Source organism: Leptonychotes weddellii, chromosome 1 (genome assembly GCF_054177405.1).
Source record: "Leptonychotes weddellii isolate Sample4059 chromosome 1, ASM5417740v2, whole genome shotgun sequence".
Classification (NCBI taxonomy): Eukaryota; Metazoa; Chordata; class Mammalia; order Carnivora; family Phocidae; genus Leptonychotes; species Leptonychotes weddellii.
Window position 1 is genome coordinate 2,938,117 of NC_138369.1, and position 23,978 is coordinate 2,962,094.

The window sequence follows — 23,978 nt, forward strand, 5'->3', positions numbered from 1 at the left end:
GTGAAGGGGGCGGGACTTGGCGCGCGGGGCCCCTCAGCCTGTCCCGGCGGTGGGGGTGGGCGTGGGCTAGTTGGCGTGGCCCGAGCGAGCGGGCGGGAGAATAAGAGGGACTCTGGGCTCGTGGGTCGGGGTCCCGGGAACGCGAGCCTGCGCGTGAGGCCGCCGCCGGGCCGAGGTGAGAAGCGCGGCGCGCGCGGGGGTGGCCGGGACGGGGCGGCCGGTTGCCATGGCCACCGCGGGGGCCGGCAGTGTCGCGCACGCGCGCGGGGGCGGCGGGGGCCGCGGGCACCCAGGGTTGGGGGCTCCAGGGTCGGGGGGGGTGGTCCTTCCCCTTCGGTCACACTTAGTTGAGTTACTGGGACTTCTGAAGTTCCAACCCGCGCTGGACTTTTGGGTTTTCGTCTTGCGTCAGTATTAATCCAAGGAATGGATGAATGAATGAATGAATGAATGAATCAATGAATCAATGAACGAATGAAGAAACCTGGTTCCTCGCTATTTGGCTGTGTCCTCCTTACTTCTCTGGATCTTGTGTGTCTCCCCCCCCCCCCACGTCCGCGCCGTGAAAGACGGAGTGGGTTGGACTGAGTGGTCCGAGATGCCGTTTGCCTTCCCCTCCCTCCTCGTTCCTGCGCCGTTGCTGGTCATTAATGCGTTAATTTCATTTACTCCGCGGGGCCCTGGTCAGCTGTGGTTCTTCCGCGGACCAGCGCGCTGGGAGGGCGTCCTGGGAGTTTCCTAGTGTCCACAGACTGGACAAAAGCCAAGATGACCTGAGCATGGCACGGTGTGGTCTCGGCAGCAGCACGTGCCACTGACCCAGGGGTCCCGCTCTCTCGCCTTCAGCACCAGCAGATACCATGTGGATCCAGGTTCGCACCATGGACGGGAAGGTGGCCCACACTGTGGACTCACTGTCCAGGCTGACCAAGGTGGAGGAGCTGAGGAGGAAGATCCAGGAGCTGTTCCACGTGGAGCCAGGCCTGCAGAGGCTTTTCTACAGGGGCAAGCAGGTAAACCCGCCCTGCCGGCTGCCGCCCGCCCAGCACCTTTGTTCTTGCCTGGTCCAGGCATCGTACATATACTCTCCCCGCCCCTCGTCCGGTCCCGCTTCACGTCTCCACAGAAACCTCAAATGCCTGAGCCAGGAACAAAGGCTCCACTTGCAGATCGACATACCGGGCAGGAAGCTGGCACTCCAGTCCGTCGCTTTTGGGCTTTTAAGTCTGCCTCCCCTGTTTTTTTTGAAGGTTCTCTCAATATAATTTCTAGAAAAGGAAGTTGGAGGTGGCCAATGGAGGACTGATGAATTTCGAGGAAGAGCTTAGAATCCATTCTCAGACAGTAGGACGGAAGGGACCAGGTTTTTCTTTGAAACACACACTGATGGCCCCACAGCCTGCACCTATTTAGAGTTTGACTCCACAGGGTCTGTTTTCGAGAAATTTGGATCAGCTTGTTCAGAGGCCGGAGATGGCGCTTGCTGGGCAGGAATTTCTGCCAGGAGCTTGTGCTTTCCTCGGGGTCTGCGGGCCCCGCTTTTCTGTGTCCTCTCTTCTTGCTCTCTCCCCGGCCCCTGGTAGTGTTTAAAATGGCCACCCTTGCTTTCTCAGCTGCCCACATTTGGGACACTTTCTCCAGGGGTAGTGGGGGGGTTTCCGTTTTTTGTCTGTGTCTTTGGTGGGGGGGGGAACGGAGCATCCTACTGTGGGATTTCCCCTGGTGAGATAAGATGGCACGGCACAAAGTGTCGGTCCCGTCTGCGGGGGCCGTCGTGGAGTGGGGTGCACGGTAGGGACAGCGGTGGCTTAGGGACGGTGTCCTGGATTAAAAGTCTTCAGTTGGGCTGCGTGTGCCTGACTTTGTTGTTGTTGTGTTTTGAACTGGGTACTGCCGCCATCTGCTGTCTCCATTGAGAAATAAACACTCTGCGCCCGGCCAGGATTTTTGGGGGCTGGGAGGATCCAGTTTGCTTAACTCGAAATGAGACCTGATGATTAACTTCTTGGGTTCGTGGTGCCCTTGGGGACCTTTCACCTCCTTCCTGGGAGAGACAGGATGACTCGAACGTCTTTAGAAGCTGAGTTAACCCGCCCTGCCTGGGGAGGGGAAGCCGGTCCCGCGGACTCATTCGCCCGCACGGTGAGCAAAGGCAGGGCTGTGAGTAAGCTCTGCCGAGGTGCTCTCTCCCGCCGCCTCCAACGGCTCATCTTTTGTGGCATCCAGACTGACTTCGATTAGCCACTCGATCTCTTTGTTCAGCAGCAGGTCCTTTCACAGAGTTTCTTAGAACCCTCGAGTGTGCCTGCTAAGCAGTTCATGGTGTGTTTCAGAGGTGGGTCGGATCGAGTCCTCTAAAGTGGGAGGATCTGGGAGCGCCTGCCTCGTGCCAGGCACTGTTGTCACGTTTCCATCCGGCAGAAAAGTTGCAAGAGCCACGAACCCCCAAGCACCTACCCTTAGAGCTTGCCCCTGACACTCGGCCACATTCCAGTTAGCACGGCTTTCTCTGTTCTCCTGTCTGCCCACCAGTCCGTTGTAGTTTTTGGAGCGCGTTTCAAAGTAAGTTGCAGACACAGGTTCACGCCAACCCTGAGCGCTTCAGCGTGCCTGCCATTAACTAGGGTCCAGTACGGGTTTGTGGGTCTCATTTTTCTTAGGTAACACACATATATAGCGAGATAACGCACACGTCAGGCGGACCATTTGGAGTCTGGACAAATGCCTACACCCACGTAACCAAACGCCCATCTCCCTTCATTTGTAACACGAAATCCGACCCATACAAAAGCGCTTACACCCCCTTGGAAAGTTATAAAGCCTGGTGATACCAGGAACACCTGGGGGCGGGAGACACGCAGGGTGTACCTTTAATTGGCGGGCCATCAGCGATGAGAGTCGGAGCTCTTGGCGCTGCTTGCTCACAACACGGCTTTCACATTTAGCACAGGCTTCCTGCTTCCCCCATGATCTCTGTGACTGTCGCCCGATCCCCTGCCTGGCGCTCTGTCCCCGCTTGGCAGCTTCGTGAGGGAACGTGCAGTCGTCTCTGTCTTCCGGCCGAGGAAGCCAGGCCTAGAGCGTGATGCAACTTCCCGGGGATGCTGGCAAGGCCCTGGCCTTGGGGACGGCGAGGGTGGGGCGGACGGGACACGGACAGACAAGGCATACGGCGGTACCTCCCAGTGAGCCAGTGAGTCGAGTCTGCAAACAGGCTAGGCTAACAGCAATAGAAAGCAGCCTAGTTTCCAGTGGGCGGGGCAAGAGCGGTTTTTACAGAATGTTCTAGAGCGTCTCCGCAATCCTTTTCCCCCTTTTTTTTCTTCCTCCCTTTTAAAGAAACATGTCGTCGCAGCCCAAGGTCTGCAGTGAGGTTGATTGAGAAGATAAAGCAGAACATAGTTGAGCCTTTCTTCAGGATATGGGAGGGTTTCGTGGCCGGCTTGTTTGGGCTGAAGAGGTTGGCGGTTATGTCGTTTGATTGGCGGAAGTGCAAGAAGCCAATGGGGGCAGGGACCCAGGCCGCAGGCCCAGCCTGGGCAAGGGCAAGAGGCATCTGGCGCCTTTTTCTTGGCTGCCCATAAAAATAACAATAGCTGTCATTTGTGGGGACTCCAGCACGCTCAGGTGCCGGGCTCTGCCCTTTACGTAATCTTCCCCAGGTCCCCTGCCCAGGTGGCCGCGGCCCGAGCTCCGCGCAGCTCTCGCCAGCGTGGCCAGTGAGGGGCTGGGCCCAGCCAGCTCGCGGTAAAGGCACCGTGAATCAGCTCCGGGTTTCTCCCTGTCGGCCTTGCTGACATGCGAGGCTGGCTCGTTGTCTGGAATTGCCCCCAGTTGAGAGGTACTAATTTAGTAGATAATTGATATTAGGAAAACAGCGAAATCGGCTCACTGGCCTCAAAGGCCATGTTAAGGTCCGTCTGAAAGATCAGGCTGAGATGGTGCCCTGGGAACGGCCTCGTGAGGGTCACTCGTGTCCTAGCACCCCACCAATTCAGAGTGGCTTTTCCTGAGTGTGGTCCCTGAATTCCCAAAGGGCAGAGCGGGGCAGCAGAGTCCTGTCCTTAGGCTGTGTGAGGGAGGGTCCCCTTCCCCTGGGAGGGCTCCCAGCTGGAGGGCATGCGCTTTAAGCCAGGCGTCAACAAAACCCTTCATGTAAATATTTGTGTCTGTGAGGACGGTTCACTCCTGCCATTGGAGGGGGGAAGCAGCCACAGACAGTATGCAAATGAACGGGCATGTCCCAGTCCAATAAAACTTTATTTACCAAAACAGGTGCAGACTAGACCTTCAGGCTGACTGTAGCTCGCCAGTTACGCCCTATCGTGCTTCCATCCAGCGTCCTTAGTTGATGATCCAGGTTTTACTGTTAGGAACAGCACTGCTGTGGAATGTACTAGAACAGGTCCCCTAGGGCACTGTGTTGCAGAGTTTTTCTGGGGCAGGGTGTGCAAAGTGTTTGGTCTCAGGACTCCTTTCCCCCCTCCACAACCAGTTGAAGACCCCAAAGAGCTCTTGTTGATGTGGAGGGGTCACACGTGGCTTTGAAGTGCCGTCCACTCCACTCGCTCCCCCCAAGGTGGGACGTTGTGTTCCCTCTGCCGCATCTGGGCTCCTGCTTCGTGCAGTTTTCTTCTCTCACATCGCTGTCCTTCTGTCTTGTCTGCATGTTGGGTTGCTGCCGAGCCTGGAGGCTGAGCAGGACAGGTGGGGGGCCGGGACTACAGCCCCAGGAAGGGGGGCGGAGCCGTTTCCTGCTTCCTCCCTCTCAGCCTCCCAGCTCAGCCCAACAGGCCCTCGTCAATGCTCACTTTCCTCCTCTAGCTGTAAGTCCTACTTGGTATGAGGCTCACTGTCCCCTCCACCTCTTGCCGAAACGGCTACATAGAGCCGACCCAAGAACCACCACTTGCCAAACTCAGGGACGTGTGTTTCCTGCCTCTGGGCAGCACCCGGCATCCTGTAAAGTATCCCTGGAAAATGTTACGAGGGGGCAGAGAGTGGACAGAAACGGTAGACATGGCAAGCTTTAATCTCAGTTTCCAACAGGAACCAACATGCTTAGCTGTCAGATTGTATACGTGTTTACTTCGCTTTTACAGGGTGCGCGTGGCCAAAAATTCCAAACGTCCAGAAATGTCCAGAAAGCATACTTGGATTAAAACAGAGAGGAAGACATAAACACTGTGGGCAGTTTTGTCTTTCGACCTGAATCTGCTGTATAGGGTTACGTGCCCCAAATCATACATATGTGTCCTATTACAGGCGGTTTGAGGGATTTTCAGTGCAAAGTTTGCTTCTACGAGTTGTCAATTTTAGGTTTAATTTTAACATCAGGACCTCTAATGTGAGGTGCAGATCATCTGTTGTGCAGTGTTTGTAGCTTTTATTAATACCGTTATTCTTGGTTGGAATTTTTGGATTTTTTTTTTTTTAAAGACTTTAAGTAATCTCTACACCCAACAACCCCGAGATCAAGAGTTGCGTGCTCCTCCAACTGAGCTGGCCAGGTGCTCGAGAACTTTCAGATACTGATAATGAATCTGAATGTAGAACACGTTGGCGTGAGGCAGGCCTGGGCCCGGCCTCTCTCCCCCACCGTGGTTCCCAAACGTTTGTGCACAGCTTTGGGCAGGCAGGGTGGAGGGATAGGGGCACACAGCACACACCCTCTCCTGTAGCAAAACAGTTGTGTAGCCTTCTTGTTGACTGCAAGGGCCCTTCTGGAAAGTTCTAGAAATGGCCGCAGGAAGCAGCCAGACAAGCTTGTACCGGGAGGCAGAGCCCTGTGCCAGCCTCCCCCAGCCTGAATGCCCCCTTCCCTGCCCCGTTTGTGCCTCTGTCTGCGTTCTTGCCTCAGTAGGCCCGTTGGCTTCCTGCACGGAGCCTGTGCCTGAGCCAATCCGTAAGCTGATGGAGCCTGGCTTCCTGACCCGTCGTGGATGTGAGGGGCCCGGTCATGCTCCTGGTTCCAGCTTTCCCCCTGCCTCTCCGTCGTCCAGGTGCCTTGGTTTATGCTTTATTTCCCGTCCCCTGATTTGTCTTTGTTTCCCTTGATACATGCGGGAGTCGTGTCTGCTTTGCCGCATTTCCCTGTCACGTGCAGCTGTGTGACGAGGCCACGCTTTTCCCCACAGATAAGGCTGCTGTGAACGCCCTGTGAGGTCCCTGTACGTGTCTCTTGGGCACACACGTGAGGGTCTCTCTAGCTCAGTGGTTCTCCCTGGGGGTGATGCTGCTCCTCTGGGGATGCTTGGCGGTGTCTGGGGACGTCTGTGGCTGTCACATCTGGGGGTGCTCCTGGCATGGAGTGGGCGGGGCTCAGGGATGCTGCTCAGCCCCCCAGAGTGCCCAGGACGGCCCCCCACAGAGCGATTGGGCCCGATGTCCGCAGTGCCGAGGGGATGTCTGCCTCACGAGGTGCTGGGCCCCAGGGTACATGTGTCTTGTTCATTTCTAAGGCCATTTGGCCTGCCTTCTGCTGGTTTCCTTGTCCCAGTTATACTGGGGATGCTTGTGTTTCTTCATCTTTTTAAATTAACATATTTATCGGGCGCCTGGGTGGCTCAGTTGGTTGGGCGACTGCCTTCGGCTCGGGTCATGATCCTGGAGTCCCGGGATCGAGTCCCACGTCGGGCTCCCTGCTCGGCAGGGAGTCTGCCTCTCTCTCTGACCCTCCCCCCTCTCATGCTCTCTATCTCATTCTCTCTCTCAAATAAATAAATAAAATCTTAAAAAAAAAAAAATTAACATTTATCGTGAACTTATGTGTTTATAGGCTTATTTATATTTACGTATTTGTTTCTGAGTCTTAGGTGCTTAACAGTATCAAGAGGGAGGTTCAGTGATCCCTCCTATATCCTGCCTCCCACACGCCCAGTCCTCCCAGCTACCAGCATCCGCACCCGAGTGGCACGTCTGTTACATTCAATGAACCCACGTTGACCCATAGTTGACATTAGAGTTCATTCCTGATGTTGTGCATCCTGTGGGTTTGGACAGAGGGAGGAGCCTCCCGGCCCTGAAGCCAAGGTCCTCTGTGCCCCACCTTGTCAGTCACACCTCCTCCCCCAGCCCCTGGCCCGCCCCCGCTGATCCTTCTGCTGTCTCCACAGTTTGGTCTTTTCCAGAATGTCACAGAGCTGGCATCATATGGTATGCACCTTTCGTGGACTCCTTTTTTTCCTTTTTGAAAAAAAAAAAAAACAACAACAAAACGCTTTATTGAGATGTAATTCACATGCCATGCGATTCACCGCCTTCCAGTGTGTAATTCGGTGGTTTCCAGTGTCTTCAGAGGGGTGCAGTCGTCACCGTAGGCAATGCTAATACATTTTCTCCACCTACGTACTTTTTAGTATCCCCTTCTCAGCCCTGGACAACCAGTCACCTGCTTTGCCCGTGGATGAGCCTGTTCTGGACGTGTCACCCACGTGGACTCACACCCCATGTGGCCTTCTGTGTCCGGTTCCCTCCCTGAGCATCGTAGGCTCGGGGTCCATCCCCGTGGCAGCGCGTGTGGGCGCCTCTGCTGTTCGTGCCGAGGGACGCCCCCGTGTGTGGGGCACACGTGTGTATGTGTCCCCCCGTCGCTGGACGCTGGGTTGTTTCCACCCTTAGGCTGTTGTGAGTCCTGCTGTGAACATGCGTGTGCAGGTTGACTTGTCTCTTCCTTCGCATCTGTGTCCCCTCTACCCATTGTCACCGCTGCCCTGTGTTGGCCCTGTGGGGGGGGGGCTGGCATCGAGTCTCCCCCCACCCTGGCCTCCCCGTGGTCCGTGGGCAGGGCTGGGCACATCGGAGGCTCCCCCCTCACCGCGGGCAAAGCCGTGGAGCGGGCCCTGGAAACCCCGTGGCTGTAGGCAAGTGTTGGTGTGTTCAGATGCCTTTTTCTCGGGGAGTGGGGCGACCATTCATCCAATGCCCAGGTTTATGCTGAATAAACTCTAGCAGCCACCGCAGTGAAGGGCTTTGGACCCTGGAGCTCGCTTCCCTGTGACCTCAGGGGCTGCTTGCATATTGACGGCATCCAGGCCTTCGAACCAGCAACTTCTGGTAAACATTGGGAAGGAAGGAAAGTTGATTATTCGTGTCTTTGTTTCCCTTTCTCTTCTTTTTCTTTAGGAAGCTGCTTCTGAACCGGGTAGTGCTGCCCTCAGGGGACACTGGCAGTGTCTGGGGGACATCTCTGGTCCTCATGACCGGGAGTGCTCCTGTCATCGAGTGTGTGGGGTCAGGGATGCTGCTTCCCCACAGTGCCCAGGATGGCCCCCTGGAGAACAGCCCGGTCCTGTATGCCCCCAGTGCTGAGGGCGGAGACCCGCCTTAGGGACATCGGGAGAGAACAAGATGCACTTGAGGGTCCTTGTTGGGTGCCATGGGACAGTTTATAGTAAAAGATAAGTCCTCGGCCTTTTGTGCCACCGGGATGCGGCTCAGATGACATAATTCCTTCGCACACCCTTGCCAGGCCACGGCCAGGGTGGCAGACCTGAGCTGTGTCAGCACACAGGATCCCGTCAGTGACTCGTGTGTGCCTGGGATTCAGAGAAAGGCATTCGTAGAGGGGCGGAGCTGGAGCCAGAGCTGGAAGGAAACCAGCGAATGTTGGGTCTGTGTCTCCTTTGGTTCATAGCGGCTAGGGTCTCTCCTCGGCACCATGAACATCGGGGCTGGATTGTTCCCTGATGTGAGCGTGTCCCGGGCACCGTGGGAGGGTGGGGAGCATCCCTGGCCCCACCCCAGTCGTGACAACCAGAATGACCCAGGTGTTGTCAAGCGTCCCTGGGAGGGGCGGGGCAGGATCACCCTGGGTGAGACCCCCTGGGTCAGGGGATTCCACTGATCACCCCCCTCCCTGCCCCAGGAGTCTGTGTTCTGTAACCATCTGACCCGCTGAGGTTCTGGGATGTTGCACACGTTGGAATATACACACTGATTGGGGGGGAGGGGTGACTCTCCCACTTTGGGGTCACTCTGGTTTACACCGTCTGACCCGTTGGGGATTGATTCTGGTGTCTGGTGTGAGCAGGGACTGGACTTAATTTTTTTTCTGTAAATAATTAATGCAAAGTTTCTCTCCCTTGACACTGCAGACGTTTTGAGCCAGATCACCCAGTGTTCCCTGGAGGGCAGGCTTGTCCTCAGGTTGGCACCAGTGATAAAGGCGGTGTATTGTTATTGTAATAAAAGTGACAAAAGAGCGAATATTAAGAAACGCTCCCCTGACATGTGATGGGTGTACCCAGCACGGCTGGTCATGCTGGGTGCTCACGGGACATTCTTCGTATGACGCAGGGAATCCTCATTCGAGAGGCTCTAGGCCTGAAGGATGGGGGTGACCGTGTGTACCCCGCCCCCGGCAGTATTGATCTAGATCTGCTGTGATCTAGATTCTGTCCTCCACGAGGGCAGATTTGGTCCTTTGCTCGCAGCCTGTTCCTGCTGCCTGTCACCCAGAAGGCGCGCGCTAAATGGCTGGCGGGCCGGTGACCTTTGTCTTGGTGTCTCTGCAGATGGAGGACGGCCACACTCTCTTTGACTATGACGTTCGCCTGAATGACACCATCCAGCTCCTGGTCCGCCAGAGCCTTGTGCTCCCCGCCAGCAGCATCAAGGAGAGGGACTCGGAACTGTCGGACACGGACTCGGGCTGCTGCCTGGGCCAGAGTGAGTCCGACAAGTCCTCGAACAGCGGTGAGGCGGCCTCGGAGGCAGATGGGAAGGCGAGCTTGGCAGATGAAGACACATGGGACGAGACAGAGCTGGGTCTGTACAAGGTGAGTCTCTCGCAGAAGGTTTGGGGTGGAGCGTGCTCCCCACGTGGCCGCTCTCTTCACCCCCAGGGCCCCAGGTAGCCTGCCTTGTGCCCCTCCATCATCACTGGCTTTCCAGTAGCCCAACTGCAGGGTCAGGCGAGCTGCCCTCCTTCCCTTGGCTGGGCTCCCTGGTCTTGCTGTGCACATCGCCAGTGGGTGGGCTCCCGAGGCTTCTCTGTGGAAACAGAGTACTCCAGCATCCCTTCGTGATCCTTGACGGCAAGTGTCGTGTCTGGGTTTTGCGGGGATCTCTCTCTGCCCTTCCCAGTGGAAGGAGAATAAGAGAATCACCAGGCCCCGACGTCAGCAGTGCCGTGGCTAGGAAATCCTATTACAGTCACTTGGGTTTGCGTCCCGATCCTGAAGCATCCAGCGCCTGAGAACCCAAGCAGTCTCTGGTCCGTGCTGCTGGTCGGACTTGTCTTCTCTGGGTTGGATGAGAATGTTTTCTTGTTCCTGGCAGGCCAACGAGTATGTCGATGCTCGGGACACGAACATGGGAGCGTGGTTCGAGGCCCAGGTTGTCAGGGTGACGAGGAAGGCCCCGTCTCAGGACGAGCCCTGCAGCTCCACCTCTAGCTTGACGGCGGAAGAAGACGTCATTTATCATGTGAAATACGACGAGTGAGTATCACTGTCGTTGGGTGGGCTGGGGTGTTGGCTGTGTCCGTGGGACCTGGAGTTTGGCACAGGCTTGGGGATGATGATTAGGATTTAACCACCCAGGAGGCCACCGCTAGAGGACTGACGTCATGGGGACCCACAGCTAGGCTGAACCCCTCCTCAGGTCATCTAGTTGGAAATGTGCCCCCCCCCCCCCGGTTGCCTGTCGTCTTCTGTTCATACCATGTATCGCCACTGCATGAAGCCTCTCTAGTTTGTTGTCTGTCCCTTACTGGCACGCACAAGTACTTAGCACTTAACCGTGTGCCGGGCACAGGGACTCCTTGTCTATGTGTGTAGAGGAGGTCTTGGACGGGCTCAGTGGCCACCACAGGATACTACAGGCTAGGTGGCTAGATCTCACGGTTCTGGAGGCTGGAAATCCCAGATCATGGTGCTGGCGGGTTCCTGCTGAGGGCCGTCTTCCTGGCTTGCAGACTGGCTGTCTTCTCGCTGCCCTCACGTGGTCTTTCTTTTGTGAGTCTGAGAGAGAGAGAGTGCCCTGGTGTCCCTTCCTCTTCTTGTAAGGACTCCAGTCCTATTGGATTAGAGCACCACCTCTATGACCTCGTCCAACCCTATTTACCTCACCAGAGGTCCCATCTCCAAATGTAGTCACATTAGGGGTTTGGGCTTTACCATGGGGATTTTGGGGGACACAACTCAGTCCGTAACTGAGGGCAAGCGGGCCTCGCCACTGAGAGCTCACATTCTGGGGGCTGTAGGGGCCTCTTCCCTGCCAGTTTCTGGCACCTCCTCAGCTTAGCTCTGCGGAAATTATCGGAGTAGTTGGATGAATGAGTCAGTTGGCGCAGGACTCCCAGCCTCCTGGTTGGGGTTGTGAACTGCAGCCTTGGGGCCAAATCCCCTCGACCTGGATTTGTAAAGAAAGCTTTATCAAAGCCCATAGTCGCCCATTTGTTTCTGTTTCACCTGTGGCTATTTTCCTTGGTGATAGAGTTGAGGATTTAGAGACCTTCCAGCTCACAACGCATCTGACCCTTTACAGGAAAAGTTCGGCAACCCTTGTTCTTGGTGATTTCCTGGGGAAAAGGGAGTGCTCAGCCCTATGGGGAGTTGACGTAGATTAGGGATTCCTCCTCAGTGGAGGTTTAACTTTGTTGTTGAGAGAATGTTTCTTTCAGTCCAAGTATTTTATGCCTTTTTTGAGGCTGTTAGAATATTCCTGCGTATCTGGAATAATGAATTCCTATTGTATTCTAATATCCAGTAGGTTATATAAGTGGAATGAGGTGGTAGACCCCTATCCAAAAGCACCTTCCGGTACAGACCGGTGGACGCAGTGCAGGGTTTGGCCTCCACACATGTCCCATATATTTGTTCCCCAGGGCTGCAAAAACAAAGGACGTCGGATCGAGTGGCTTGTAATAACAGAAGTTTATTCTCTTGTTGTTCTGGAGGCCAGAGGTTCAAAATCAAGGGGCCGGCAGGGCACCACTCCCCCTAAAGGCTCCCTCTTTGGCTCTTACAGCTTCTGGTGATGGCTGGCAGTCCTTGGCTTGTGGCCTCATCCCTCCATTCTTTGGCTCTGTCTTCAGGTGTTGCTCTCCATCTGTCTCATTCCCTCTTCTAAGGACTCCAGTCACTGGATTTAGGGTTCCCCCCCCCGCAGTGTGACCTCATCTAAGCTTGATGACATCTGCAGAGACCCTGTTTCCATGTGAGGTACCAAGGATTAGGACTCCCAACATGTCTTTTTGGGGGACACCGTTCAACCCACAACACCTTCTGTAATTTGTGTCTTCTTGGCCTGGGTATTTTCCATACTGGGAGATGAGATCTTCGGGGTGACCAAGTAACCCGAACCCATGTTGGCACAGCCTTTTCTGCCTCGGCTTCTATCTCCCGTCAAGGGAATGAAGTTGGGTGTGACCCTGGGATCTGATAAGGATGGGGTTTTCCTCCCAGCTACCCGGAGAATGGAGTGGTCCAGATGAGTTCCCGTGACGTCCGGGCTCGTGCCCGAAACATTCTCAAGTGGCACGAGCTAGAGGTGGGCCAGGAGGTTATGCTCAACTATAACCCCGACAATCCCAAGGAACGTGGCTTCTGGTACGATGCAGAGATCCTGCGGAAGCGTGAGACCCGGACAGTGCGGGAGCTGTACGCCAACGTCCGGCTTGGGTGAGTGGCACATGGCCCCGAGGCTGTCCAGCCAGGGCTCCAGAGGTGAGGCCCTCAGTCCCTCACATCCCTCCACCTGGCGGACTGTCTCTGAACCCCAGGTCCCGACAGTGGGGATTTCAAGATGCTTTTTTCTCTTTTTTTGTGTTGTTCTGAATTTGGTGAATAGGTAATAATCTCAAATGTGTGAAAATCCAGAAAGTACTGAAGGAATATTCTCCCTTCTCTATCCCTTGGTCACCTAGTACTCCTTTCTGGAGACCACTCTCTTCTTGTCACCTTCTGGGGATGTTCTGTGTGTAAGCAAGCATAAACATGTACAGAAGCAAAGCACATGTAGGATGTACTCCACATCAGGGATCAGCAAACTGCTGTCCACAGGCCAGATCCGGCCCTCTGCCTGTTGTGGCAAATAGTTTTATTGGCACACAGCTATGCCCATCTCTTTACTGATTATCTGTGGCTGCTTTGGTGTTACAAGGGCAGAGTCGATTAGCAGAGAGAGAGGCTGTGTGGCCCACAAAGGCGAAAATACTGCCTGGCCCATTGTAGGAGGTAGGTATTTGCCAAGCCCTATTCTACTCTGCGTGTGTGTGTGTGTGTGTGTGTGGTAGGTATTTGTGTGTGTGTGTATGTGTGTGTGGTAGGTATTTGCTAAGCCCTATTCTACCCTGCCTGTGTGTGTGTGTGTGTGTGTGTGTGCGCGCGCACGCGTGTTAAGATATATATAACAGAAAACTTAACATCTTAACCATTTCTAAATGCACAGCTCTGGCTTGAAGCACACTCACACTGTCATGCAATCACCCCCACCCTCCGTCTCTAGAACTTTCCATCTCCCCACACAGAGACTCTGTCCCCATGAAGCACGGACTCCCCACCCCCTGCCCCAGCCCTGGCTCCCACCCTCTCCTCTCTGTCTCTGGACAGGACTCCTCTGGGGACCTCCTGGGGGTGGGGTCCTGCAGGATGTGTCCTTCTGTGTCTGGCTCCTCTCACTGAGCCCGGTGTCCTCGGGGTCCCTCCATGTTGTGGCGGGTGTCAGGATGGCCTTTTTGTGGTCAAATAATATTCCATCATGTGTATCATGCATATATACACAAATATTTGGGCAACAGTGTCTTGAGTGCAGGCACAGCAAGTGCAAAGGTCCTGGGGCAGGGTTGTAGCTGGTACATTTCTAGCAAGGAAGCCAGTGGGGTGAAGTGGAGGGACAGAAGGTGGGAGGGATTGAGACTGTGGGAGCCTCTAAGCAGCATGGTCCAGAGAGGTTTGGAACTGGTGTTCTTTCTCTAAGAGCTGGCAGCCACTGGAGCATTTGGGCACAGAAGCGACATGCTTTGACCTACAATTAAGAATTTTAGCTCTGGCAGCTGAGGGGAATGGACTGCAGGGGGCAGTGTGGGAGCAGGGACACCAGGGTGGAGACCCACACAGGCATTTAGGGGCAGAGTCCCAGGGCTCAGGCCAGGCTGCAGCTATGTTCTTGTTAACGTGTTCTTTCTTGCTTTTCTCTTGTTTTCTTGTTTTCAATTTCATTGATTTCTGCTCTCCTCTTCTATATTTTCTCCCTTCTCCTTTCTTTGGGTTGATTTTGTTCTTTTTCTAGTTTCTTGAGGTAGCAACTTAGACTGTCCATCTGAGGCATCTCCCTCCCTAACGCCTGCACTCAGTGCTATAAATTTAGTCCTCAGCACTGCCTTCATTGATCTCCATGTGAAAGTTTGCTATGTTGTATTTTTCTTTTTCTTCACCGTTATATATATATGTATATATATATATATACTTTTTTTAATTTCCTTTGAGGCTTCCTCTCTGGCTCCTGGCTTCTTTAGAAGTATTGTGTTTAATTCCCAAGTGTTTTGAGACTTCTGCATTGTTCTTCTGTTACTGATTTCTAATGTGACTTGATTATTGTTTCTTCTGTGGCCCCTGGTAGCGTCTAAGTTGGTGACTATTCTGGGGTTGCTTGAGGAGAAACCAGTATATTCTGTTGGGCAGAATGTTAGCTGGTGGTGCTCCCTTCTTCGGATTCTTGCTGATTATCTGTCTGGTTCCCCGTCAGGTGCTGAGGGGGTGCTGGGGTGCCCATCTTCGCTGTGAATGTGGCTTCCTCTCCTCTCCTCCTAGCCTCACAGTTGGAGGGCACGGTTGTCTGGTGCACACACACTTAGGGCAGTTATATCTTCCTGGTGGAGAGACCTTTCCACCATGTTGTGATTTCCCTAGCAGTTTCCTTGGCTCCAACGTGTGTGCGTGTATGGACACACCTGCTTTGCTTCTTCAAGTTCATGTTTGCAGGCTGTATCCTTTTCTTCCCTTTTACTTTCAACCTGTGTACTTGAATTTGAAGTGAGCTTCTTATAAGCGGCATGTAACTGGGTGCGTTGTTTTTTAATCCACCCCGGCATCTTGTATTTTGATCGGCACGTTCAGACCATTCACACTAGGCGATCATTGGTAGGTTACGTCTGCCAGTTTGTCATTTGTTTTCTTTTTGTTTCCTCCGTTTCTCTTTTTCCATCTTTCCTGTGGGTTACCTAAACACATTTTGGGATTCTGTCCTGATTGTGTATGGCCTTTTGAGTGTATTGCTGTGTATAGGTTTCTTAATGGTTTCTTTGGATTTTACCGGTTGTCCCTTTTGCCAGAAACCTATCTTTACTTATGTCCCTTTGTACTCACGGAGTAGCAGATGGGGTTCGGATCTTTATTTCCATCCTCACCTGTGACTTCAAGAACTCCTAAGGAGGATAATCTGTCGTATGTGCCCACTTTTCTGCTTTTTCTGTTTTTCTTCTGTTGCTCCTAAGATTCCTTCCTGTATCATTTCCTACCTGTTTGAGGAGCTTTCTCCCTTATCCTGTAAGGGTGTGTCTGCTGGCAATGGATTCTGTTCATTGTCCTTCACTGAAGAGCGCTACCGCCCCTGTCCTACTGGGTGGCTCTCGAGCATGGATTCATTTCATCCATACATGCTTTACAATTCATTTCTTATTTATTTTTTTAAGATTTTATTTATTTGAGAGAGAGCATGCACAAGTGGGGGGGAGTGGCTGGGGGAGAGGGAGAAGCAGGCTCCCCTCTGAGCAGGAAGCTCCACATGGGCTCCATCCCAGGACCCTGAGATCATGACCGGAGCTGAAGGCAGACGCTTAACCGACTGAGCCACCCAGGCGCGCCACAATTCATTTCTTTAAAGTGACTCTTTTTTAAACAGTTATGATGATGTTATCACAATGTAAAGATTAGTCATAATTTTTTTTTTTATATTTTAGTTTGTGTATTCATTTTAAGTCCTCTCTATGCCTTAGTCATAATTTCTTAACGACGTACTCAGTCACTGGTTCGTCTTCCAATTACCTCACTTGTTCTTCTTAACCGTTTGTTGGGTTGGGATGAACGGAGCACGCACAGACTTCAGTTAGGTCAATCCGTATCATTTAAGCCCCTTTTATCTTCTGGCCTCTCGTCCTTTCCTCCTTCCCCCTTTCCGTACCAGATTACTTACTGAGGAAGCCTGGTCGTGTGTCCCACAGAATCTCCGCGGCCTGGGTTTTTGCCTTCCACACCTCATGGCGCCACGTCCTCCGCGCCTCTGCCCCCGGGTTTCCTGCGAGCTGGTGGGACCGTGTGCGCCTGTGCGGCCCCGGTCTGTGGCCACGGCCACTTGTGCTGTTGAGCACTCGAAATGTGGCCAGCACGGGCCGAGGTGAACCGGAAGCGTAGTGCACACGCTGGCGTCAAGGGCTTCGTGCTGGGAAAGAACGCGAAGTAGCTCGTGCATAGTTCGGTCCTAGTCGTCACCCGTGGAGATAATACCCGTGTACGTCAGGTTACATAAAACCCAGCGTTGATTCCGTCCGTTTTTTTTTGTTTTTTTAAAGATTTTATTTATTTGACAGAGAGAGAGCACAAGTAGGCAGAGCGGCAGGCAGAGGGAGAGGGAGAAGCAGGCTCCCCGCGGAGCAGGGAGCCCGATGCGGGGCTCGATCCCAGGACCCTGGGATCATGACCTGAGCCGAAGGCAGATGTGTAACCATCTGAGCCACCCAGGTGCCCCAGATTCCATCCGTTTTTACTTCATCAGCATGGTGGTTGGAAAATGCAGAATTACACAGGTGGCATGTGTCTGGGACTCCCACTGGCTTGCCATTGGATGCTGTTGATGGAGATACGGGATTGATCCCTGGCCGGGGGGGGGGGGAGTCACTTGACCCTGGAGGAGTTTTGCATTCTGAGAGAGGGAGACTGATCAGACTTCACTTTTAGGTTTCGTGTGTTGGGCCTTGTTTAACCAGTGTTGCCTGCTGAAAGGTTAGAAATGATTCTCTCAGGGGGCGCCTGGGTGGCTCAGTTGGTTAAGCGACTGCCTTCGGCTCAGGTCATGATCCTGGAGTCCCTGGATCGAGTCCCGCATCGGGCTCCCTGCTCGGCAGGGAGTCTGCTTCTCCCTCTGACCCTCCTCCCTCTCGTGCTCTCTCTATCTCATTCTCTCTGTCTCAAATAAATAAATAAAATCTTTAAAAAAAAAAAAAAAAAAAAAAAAGAAATGATTCTCTCAGAAGCATCATGTACTGAAACTGTGGTTTATATGTTGTCTTTGTCTTAGTAGGACTTGAACTGGCAAGGGGAGAAGCTCAGTGCATGCGTGAGGCCCTGATAGAACTAGATGGAACCAGAGGTGTTCCTGTGCTCTGAGAAATGTGTTAGGGGACCATGTCCCCGCTGAGGCGCCTTGGCAGGTTGGCCAGCTGGAATGTTCTAACGGCTTCTGCCTCACAGGGGTGGTTCTCTCAATGACTGTCGCATCATCTTCGTGGACGAGGTGTTCAAGATTGAGCGCCCGGGCGAGGGGAGCCCCGTCGTCGAAAACCCGATGAGAAGTGAGTTCTGATTCTGCCCTTCTGACTCCCACGTCGGTTGTGGGGTGGGGGCTCCCGTCCCCGCTCTGCTCGGCCGGCCCCGCCGCAGCTGAGCCCCACCTCCTGTGTCCAGGGAAGAGCGGGCCTTCGTGCAAGCATTGCAAGGACGATGAGAGCAAGACCTGCCGGGTGTGCGCCTGTCACCTGTGCGGGGGCAAGCAGGACCCCGACAAGCAGCTCATGTGTGACGAGTGTGACATGGCCTTCCACATCTACTGCCTGCGCCCGCCCCTCAGCAGCGTCCCCAAGGAGGACGAGTGGTGAGTGGACGGGCTCCTCCTCGCTGCCCATCGAGTTTCCCCGGGGGTGTCCCGTATCCCAGCTGGATTTACCCTCATTGCTGGGAGGCGCCGTGAAATTCCCGTGGGAGAGGGACGAACGTCTGGCGTCGTAGAACGTTCTCACTCAGCGTTGCCCACCAGGGCACACGTGGCTACCGAGCACGTCAGATGTGGCCCGTGCAACCGAGGGGCTGGACTTCCTGCTTCACATTAGTGAATTTAAACTGAAATGCTCCCCCTTCCCCGGACCGCGCCGGATGGCAGGGAGCCCGGGGAGGGGGCGGGCGTGGGCAAGAGGTGACGTCCCTGCTGTCCCAGGTATTGCCCCGAGTGTCGGAATGACGCCAGTGAGGTGGTGCTGGCAGGGGAGAAGCTGAAGGAGAGTAAGAAGAAGGCGAAGATGGCGTCAGCCACGTCCTCCTCACAGCGGGACTGGGGCAAGGTGAGACGGCCCCACGCCCCGCGCCCCTGCTGCCCTGCCTGCCCTGCATGCGCTCACCCTACTCTCCCCTCTGTTTCTGGACGGACAGGGCATGGCGTGCGTGGGGCGTACCAAGGAATGCACCATCGTCCCGTCCAACCACTACGGACCCATCCCGGGGATTCCTGTGGGCACCATGTGGAGGTTCAGAGTCCAGGTACCCCCAGACTTCCTGGGGTCTGGGGCTGGGCCGATGGGTGCTGGCCTCCCAGAGGCCCCTGCGCCTGGGCGAGGACCACCCTGGGGGCAGGTGGCAAGGCTGGACTTCAGGCCAGCTCCTTCCGAGGTGTGGCTCAGACTTGGGGTGTCTGGGGGCGAGGCTCTTGTAACAGGTGTGATGCATTCGGAAGAAAAGTCAGGCCGCTGGCTTTGAAAGTGGGAGCAAGGAGGGTGGGTTTGAGCTGCTCTGTGGCAGCCAGTCCCAAAGGTGCCGTTTATTTCCTGGTGGTTTTTGTAGGTCAGTGAGTCGGGGGTCCATCGACCTCACGTGGCGGGCATCCACGGCCGGAGCAACGATGGGGCTTACTCCCTGGTCCTGGCTGGGGGATATGAGGATGATGTGGTGAGTGTGTGGGGGGGCGGTTCCAGACTTTTAAAAAATTGTGTATAAAATAATTTTATATGCATAAAATTTGCACTTAACTAATTCTAAGTGCATAGCTCAGTTGAGCGCACTCACACTGTTGTACGACCACCCCCACCCTCTGTCTCCAGAACTTCCCATCTCCCCACACGGGGACTCTGTCCCCACGAAGCACGGACTCCCCACCCCCTTCCCCAGCCCCGGCTCCCACCCTCTCCGTTCTGTCTGTGTGGACGGGATTCCTCTGGGGACCTCCTGGGAGTGGGGTCCTGCGGGATGTGTCCCTCTGGGTCTGGCTCCTCTCACTGAGCCCAGTGTCCTCGGGGTCCCTCCACGTCGTGGCAGGTGTCAGGATGTCCTTCTGTTCTAAGGCTGGATCGTATTCCAGTGCGTGGATGGACCGCACTGTGTGTATTGTTCATCCATGGACAATGGGGTGGTTTCTGCATTTAGCTGTTGTGAATAATGCTAGTGTGAACATGGGTGTGCAAACGTCTCTTCAAGACCCTGTTTTCACTTCTTTTGGATATAGACCCAGAAGTGGGGCTGCTGGGTCGAATGGTAATTTGTTTTTAATGTTTTGAGGAGCCTCCGTGCCGTTGGCCGTAGTGGGCTGTGCCAGCTTGCGCTCCTTCTGCTAGCACGTGGCAGCCCGGGTTCTCCTCGTTCTGTGTCTTTGACAGTTGACCTCCTGGCAGGTGTGTGCGGGGTTGTTTTCGCCTGAGTCTCGTCTCTCCTCTCCTGTGTGTGGAGGGCTCAGCCTGCCCTGCTTGTCTGTTTCAGGACCACGGGAACTCTTTCACGTACACGGGCAGTGGTGGTCGAGATCTTTCTGGCAACAAGCGGACTGCGGAACAGTCTTGTGACCAGAAGCTCACCAACACCAACAGGTTTGCAGAAGCAGGTTTTCTTCTTTCTTCACCAGCAGGCTTCTGCCTCGTCCTCTGGCAGCTACGCGGGGAGGGGGTTGGTTCTTTTTTGGGGTGTACATCCAGGAAATTAGATTCCCGTTAAGAGTGTGATGGAATGTAGAGATGACAAACATCTGTTTCTTCCCTTCTGTTTGCTAAAGACTTGTGAGTCGTTCAGATGTGTTAAAGAAAACTTTTCCCCTGAAAGGTCAGATAATATTTTTGGCTTTATGGGCCACCTGGCCTTTGTTGTAACCACTCAGCTCTGCTAGCATAGCACAAAAGCGGCCTCAGAGCCCACATGAATGAATGAGCATGCCTGTGTTCCAATAAAACTTTGTTTACAAAACCAAGCAGTGGGCCAGAGATTGCTGACCCCAAACCGCAGGATGGGGAAGGACTTTGTAAGCACAAAAAGTATCATAAAGCCAAAGGGAAGAGATAGAGATTTGATAACCTAAATATTATAAGTTATGTCAATAGAACCCATATGTAAAATGAACGGGCAGATGACTATTTGGGGGATGAGTCTGCTACAAACGTGATCTATGATGGTTATGTTCTTCTATATAAAGAGCTTTGCAAATCAATAAAAACTAATCGAGAAAAGCAAAGGACATAGAGGACATATAGGACATACAGATCATTCACAAGAACAATGCAGATCTCCAGTGACCAGGAAAACTTGAGTTAGACTCTGGTCATCAAAGAAATACAAATTGAAGCAATGTTGAGATACTGTTTATTTCCCCTATAAAATTGGCCACAAATTCCAAAATGTTGAGAAATGCCAAGACGCAGGCTAGTGTCCCACTGTTGGTAGAAATACAGACGGGCGTCGTCTTTCTGGAAAGCTCTTTACCTCTGTGTGTGAAGAGCCTTCAAAACGTTCTTACCCGTGATCCTGTGAGTCGACTTTCAGAATGTGTTCAGGAGATGCGGGGGCATGGAAATTCTATACGTGGTGGTATTCTATCATTATCTAAAATGGCAAGAAGAACTGAGCACGAAATAGAAAGGGGCGGGGAGCTCATGTTAGTGTATAGGGACTTGTCTAGTGGAATATTTTAATTTCTTTTATTTATTTATTTATTTGAGAGAGAGAGGACATGAGAGGGGGGAGGGTCAGAGGGAGAAGCAGACTTCCTGATGAGCAGGGAGCCCGATGTGGGACTCGATCCCGGGACTCCAGGATCATGACCTGAGCCAAAGGCAGTCGCTTAACCAACTGAGCCACCCAGGCGCCTGGAATATTTTAATTTCGATAGCTGTTAAAAGCCCTCGGTAGGGAAGCACTGGCCGACGTGAGGACTGCCCCGAGCTCACATTAGGGGTACCGGGGGGCACACACCTCCGCAGTCGTCCTGAAGGAGGTGCTGAGCCTGAGCCCCGGTCTGCTTGTCCCGGGCCTCTGTGGCCCTTGGTGGGATGGCCCTGCCCAGGTTCGCACACCTCCACCCGGGGTGTGGAACTTCTTCTCGCATAATTCCGGAGCCCAGACTCTGACCTCGAGGGCTGGGTGCGGCCGTGCTCCCTCTGAAACCTCTGGAGGGGGATCCTCCCTGCCACTTCCAGCTTCTGGTGGCCGCTGCTGGTCTCTGGTGTCCTGTGGCTTGTGGACGCGTCCCTCCAGCCTCTGCCTCCTTCACGGGGCCTTCTCCCCGTGTGTCCGTGCCTCCACTGCCCTTATAGGGACACCGCACTAGTCCCCCCCCCCGCCCCGATCTCCTCTGAACTTGACTCCCATCTGCGGTCACTCACTTTCCGAAGGTCACAGTCACAGGTCCTAGGGGTGAGAGTGGGACCCTCTCCTCTAGGGGGCGGGGGGAGGCGATCCAGCCTACACCTTGTGGGGCCCCGGCTCTGCCCACAGGGCGCTGGCTCTGAACTGCAGTGCCCCCATCAACGACCGCAAGGGGGCCGAGGCCAAGGACTGGCGGTCTGGGAAGCCGGTGCGGGTGGTGCGGAACGTGAAGGGTCGCAAGCACAGCAAGTACGCGCCCGCCGAGGGCAACCGGTACGACGGCATCTACAAGGTGAGTGGCTGGCCTGCCCCGCCGGGCCCTCGCGGGGCGCCCTCCGGCCCCGCGCGGCACCCACCTCCACCGCGCTTCCCCATAGGTCGTGAGGTACTGGCCAGAGAAGGGCAAGTCCGGCTTCCTGGTGTGGCGCTACCTCCTGCGGAGGGACGACACTGAACCTGGCCCCTGGACGAAGGAAGGGAAGGACCGGATCAAGAAGCTGGGGCTGACCATGCAGGTGCGTCCCGGCCGGGCCTGTCGCTTCCGGCCTGGGATCCCCGCTCGCCCCCCTCGGGCCCGTCCGCCGCCTCGTGCTGCACAGCCCGGGCCAGGAGCTGGCCTGCTCTGAGCCTCGTCTTCCTGCCGGTCACCGGGGGTCGTGGGAGCCTGCTTTCTGCCAGAAGCCCTCCGGGGTCTCTGTGATCTTAAAGGATTTCCAGGCACCGAGCTGGTCGCCCCTTGCTGGCTGTAGCATTCGGACTCTTTAGCCAGTAGATCTCGGCCGTGGGCTGCTGGTGGTTGTCCCCTTTGCACTCAGAGTTGGAGGGCGGAGAGCCAGACTTCCTTGTTAGAGCTGTGTCCAGGGAGGAGTTTGTGCGAAAGCCGCGTGGAATCCGGGATCTTCCTTTCTGCTAGGCTCCACGCCTCCTCCAAGCCCGCGCAGGCAAGCCCACAGAACCGGTGGGATGTGGGGAGGAATGCTCCCTCAGAGCCCTCGCTCACCTCCTCGCGGCAGCTGTACGTCCCAGAGTTCACCCGGTGCGCGGCGCGCCTTTTCTGCACCATAATTACGGTGTTTCTGTTCATTATGGCAAGTCTCTTTCCAGCTGATAACTCAGTGTGGGACTATTTAAGGAATCTTAATTGCTACTGAGAATCAGATAGCGCCTCCCCCAGGGGGTCATGAAGTTGTCTTTTGAACATGATGTTTGCACCATGGAGAATTTCAGAAGCTTGAGGAACCGGGGAGAAAAATAGTCGTGGGACAGGATCCACCAGCATCTGGTGGGAGTATTTGTGACTTCGTGTTGCTGAAGACACCTGATGGTTTCTAGGTGACACACTGGAAAATCCCACATAATAGGAGGTGCCTCAGAGATGGGGTTATCATCAAATAGTGCCTGCAGACTCCTCAAAATTGGGTTGGCAAGCCAAGGCCTCGGGGCCGCGTCTTTGTAAAGGAAGTTCTCTGGAGGCCCAGCCTTGCCCATCCATTCCCTTCTGGGCCCTGTCCGCTTTCGGGCTACAGCAGAGCTCTGAGGCTTGGCCCCTCGTGGGAAAGCTTGCCTGCCTCTGAACGAACGAATAAGGATAATGATTAGACTCTCTCATTGCTAGAGCTGATGGTGAGCATTTTCTGTGCATTCCCTTGTTCCCTTGTTGGGCGCAGATGGCACCCTTTGCCCTTTTATTTCTGGTATGTTTGCCGGGTAGAGGTTTATTTGCCAGAGGTCCCCTGGAGGCTGAGTCAGGAGAAGGAGTCCAAGTTTCTGAGGCGACAGTGGGGACTGGGGAGGGACTGTCAACGAGGTGAGGGTAGAGGGCGGGGGCAGGAAGGGCGCCCGGACCCCCCGTTGCTCCTCACGGCCAACTCCACCCTCTTGCAGTACCCAGAAGGCTACCTGGAGGCCCGGGCCAGGAAGGAGAAGGAGAAGGAGAACAGCAAGAGAGAGGCCGAGGAGCAGGAGGAGGAGATGGAAGAGGAGGGGGCCTTCACGTCCCCCAGGAAGGGCAAGCGCAAGAGCAAGTCCGCAGGTGGGTGTCTCTGCGGGCAGCCTCCCCGGGCCTCCCCGTGAGCATGTCCGGCCGCCTGCCCTCACCCCCTCTGCTCTGTCCCTGCAGGTGGCAAGGCCGGTGTTGGGTCCCCGGGAGGGACACCTAAGAAGAGCAAGGTAGAGCCCTACAGCCTCACGGCCCAGCAGAGCAGCCTCATCAAGGAGGATCAGAGCAACACTAAGCTGTGGAGTGAGATCCTGAAGTCACTCAAAGACGGGCCGGTGAGTGCCCGCCGCCCCCACCCCTACCCGGCCTGGGTGGCCTCTCCCCTCATCTTTGTTTACGTGGTGATGTAGAAATAATTTCCTATCGTAACCGTCTCTAAGTGTGTAGCTCAGCGGCATGAAGCACACTCACCCTGTTCTGCAACCACC

At 54.7% G+C, this 23,978-nt stretch overlaps 1 protein-coding gene across 1 annotated transcript in view; it reads left to right on the forward strand.

The window, feature by feature from the left end:
- Positions 1-61: 61 nt before the first annotated feature.
- Positions 62-23,978, forward strand: part of UHRF1 (ubiquitin like with PHD and ring finger domains 1) — a 29,968-nt gene continuing 6,051 nt past the window's right edge. The window contains exons 1-15 of the mRNA XM_081803015.1: positions 62-175; positions 847-1,013; positions 9,516-9,779; positions 10,282-10,442; positions 12,411-12,626; positions 17,412-17,512; positions 17,625-17,811; positions 18,151-18,274; positions 18,363-18,470; positions 18,771-18,875; positions 19,680-19,786; positions 21,681-21,843; positions 21,929-22,066; positions 23,436-23,583; positions 23,671-23,825. Of these exons, the coding sequence (XP_081659141.1) occupies positions 861-1,013; positions 9,516-9,779; positions 10,282-10,442; positions 12,411-12,626; positions 17,412-17,512; positions 17,625-17,811; positions 18,151-18,274; positions 18,363-18,470; positions 18,771-18,875; positions 19,680-19,786; positions 21,681-21,843; positions 21,929-22,066; positions 23,436-23,583; positions 23,671-23,825 (2,130 nt within the window). The 5' untranslated portion in view covers positions 62-175; positions 847-860. The remainder of the gene's footprint in view (positions 176-846; positions 1,014-9,515; positions 9,780-10,281; positions 10,443-12,410; positions 12,627-17,411; positions 17,513-17,624; positions 17,812-18,150; positions 18,275-18,362; positions 18,471-18,770; positions 18,876-19,679; positions 19,787-21,680; positions 21,844-21,928; positions 22,067-23,435; positions 23,584-23,670; positions 23,826-23,978) is intronic.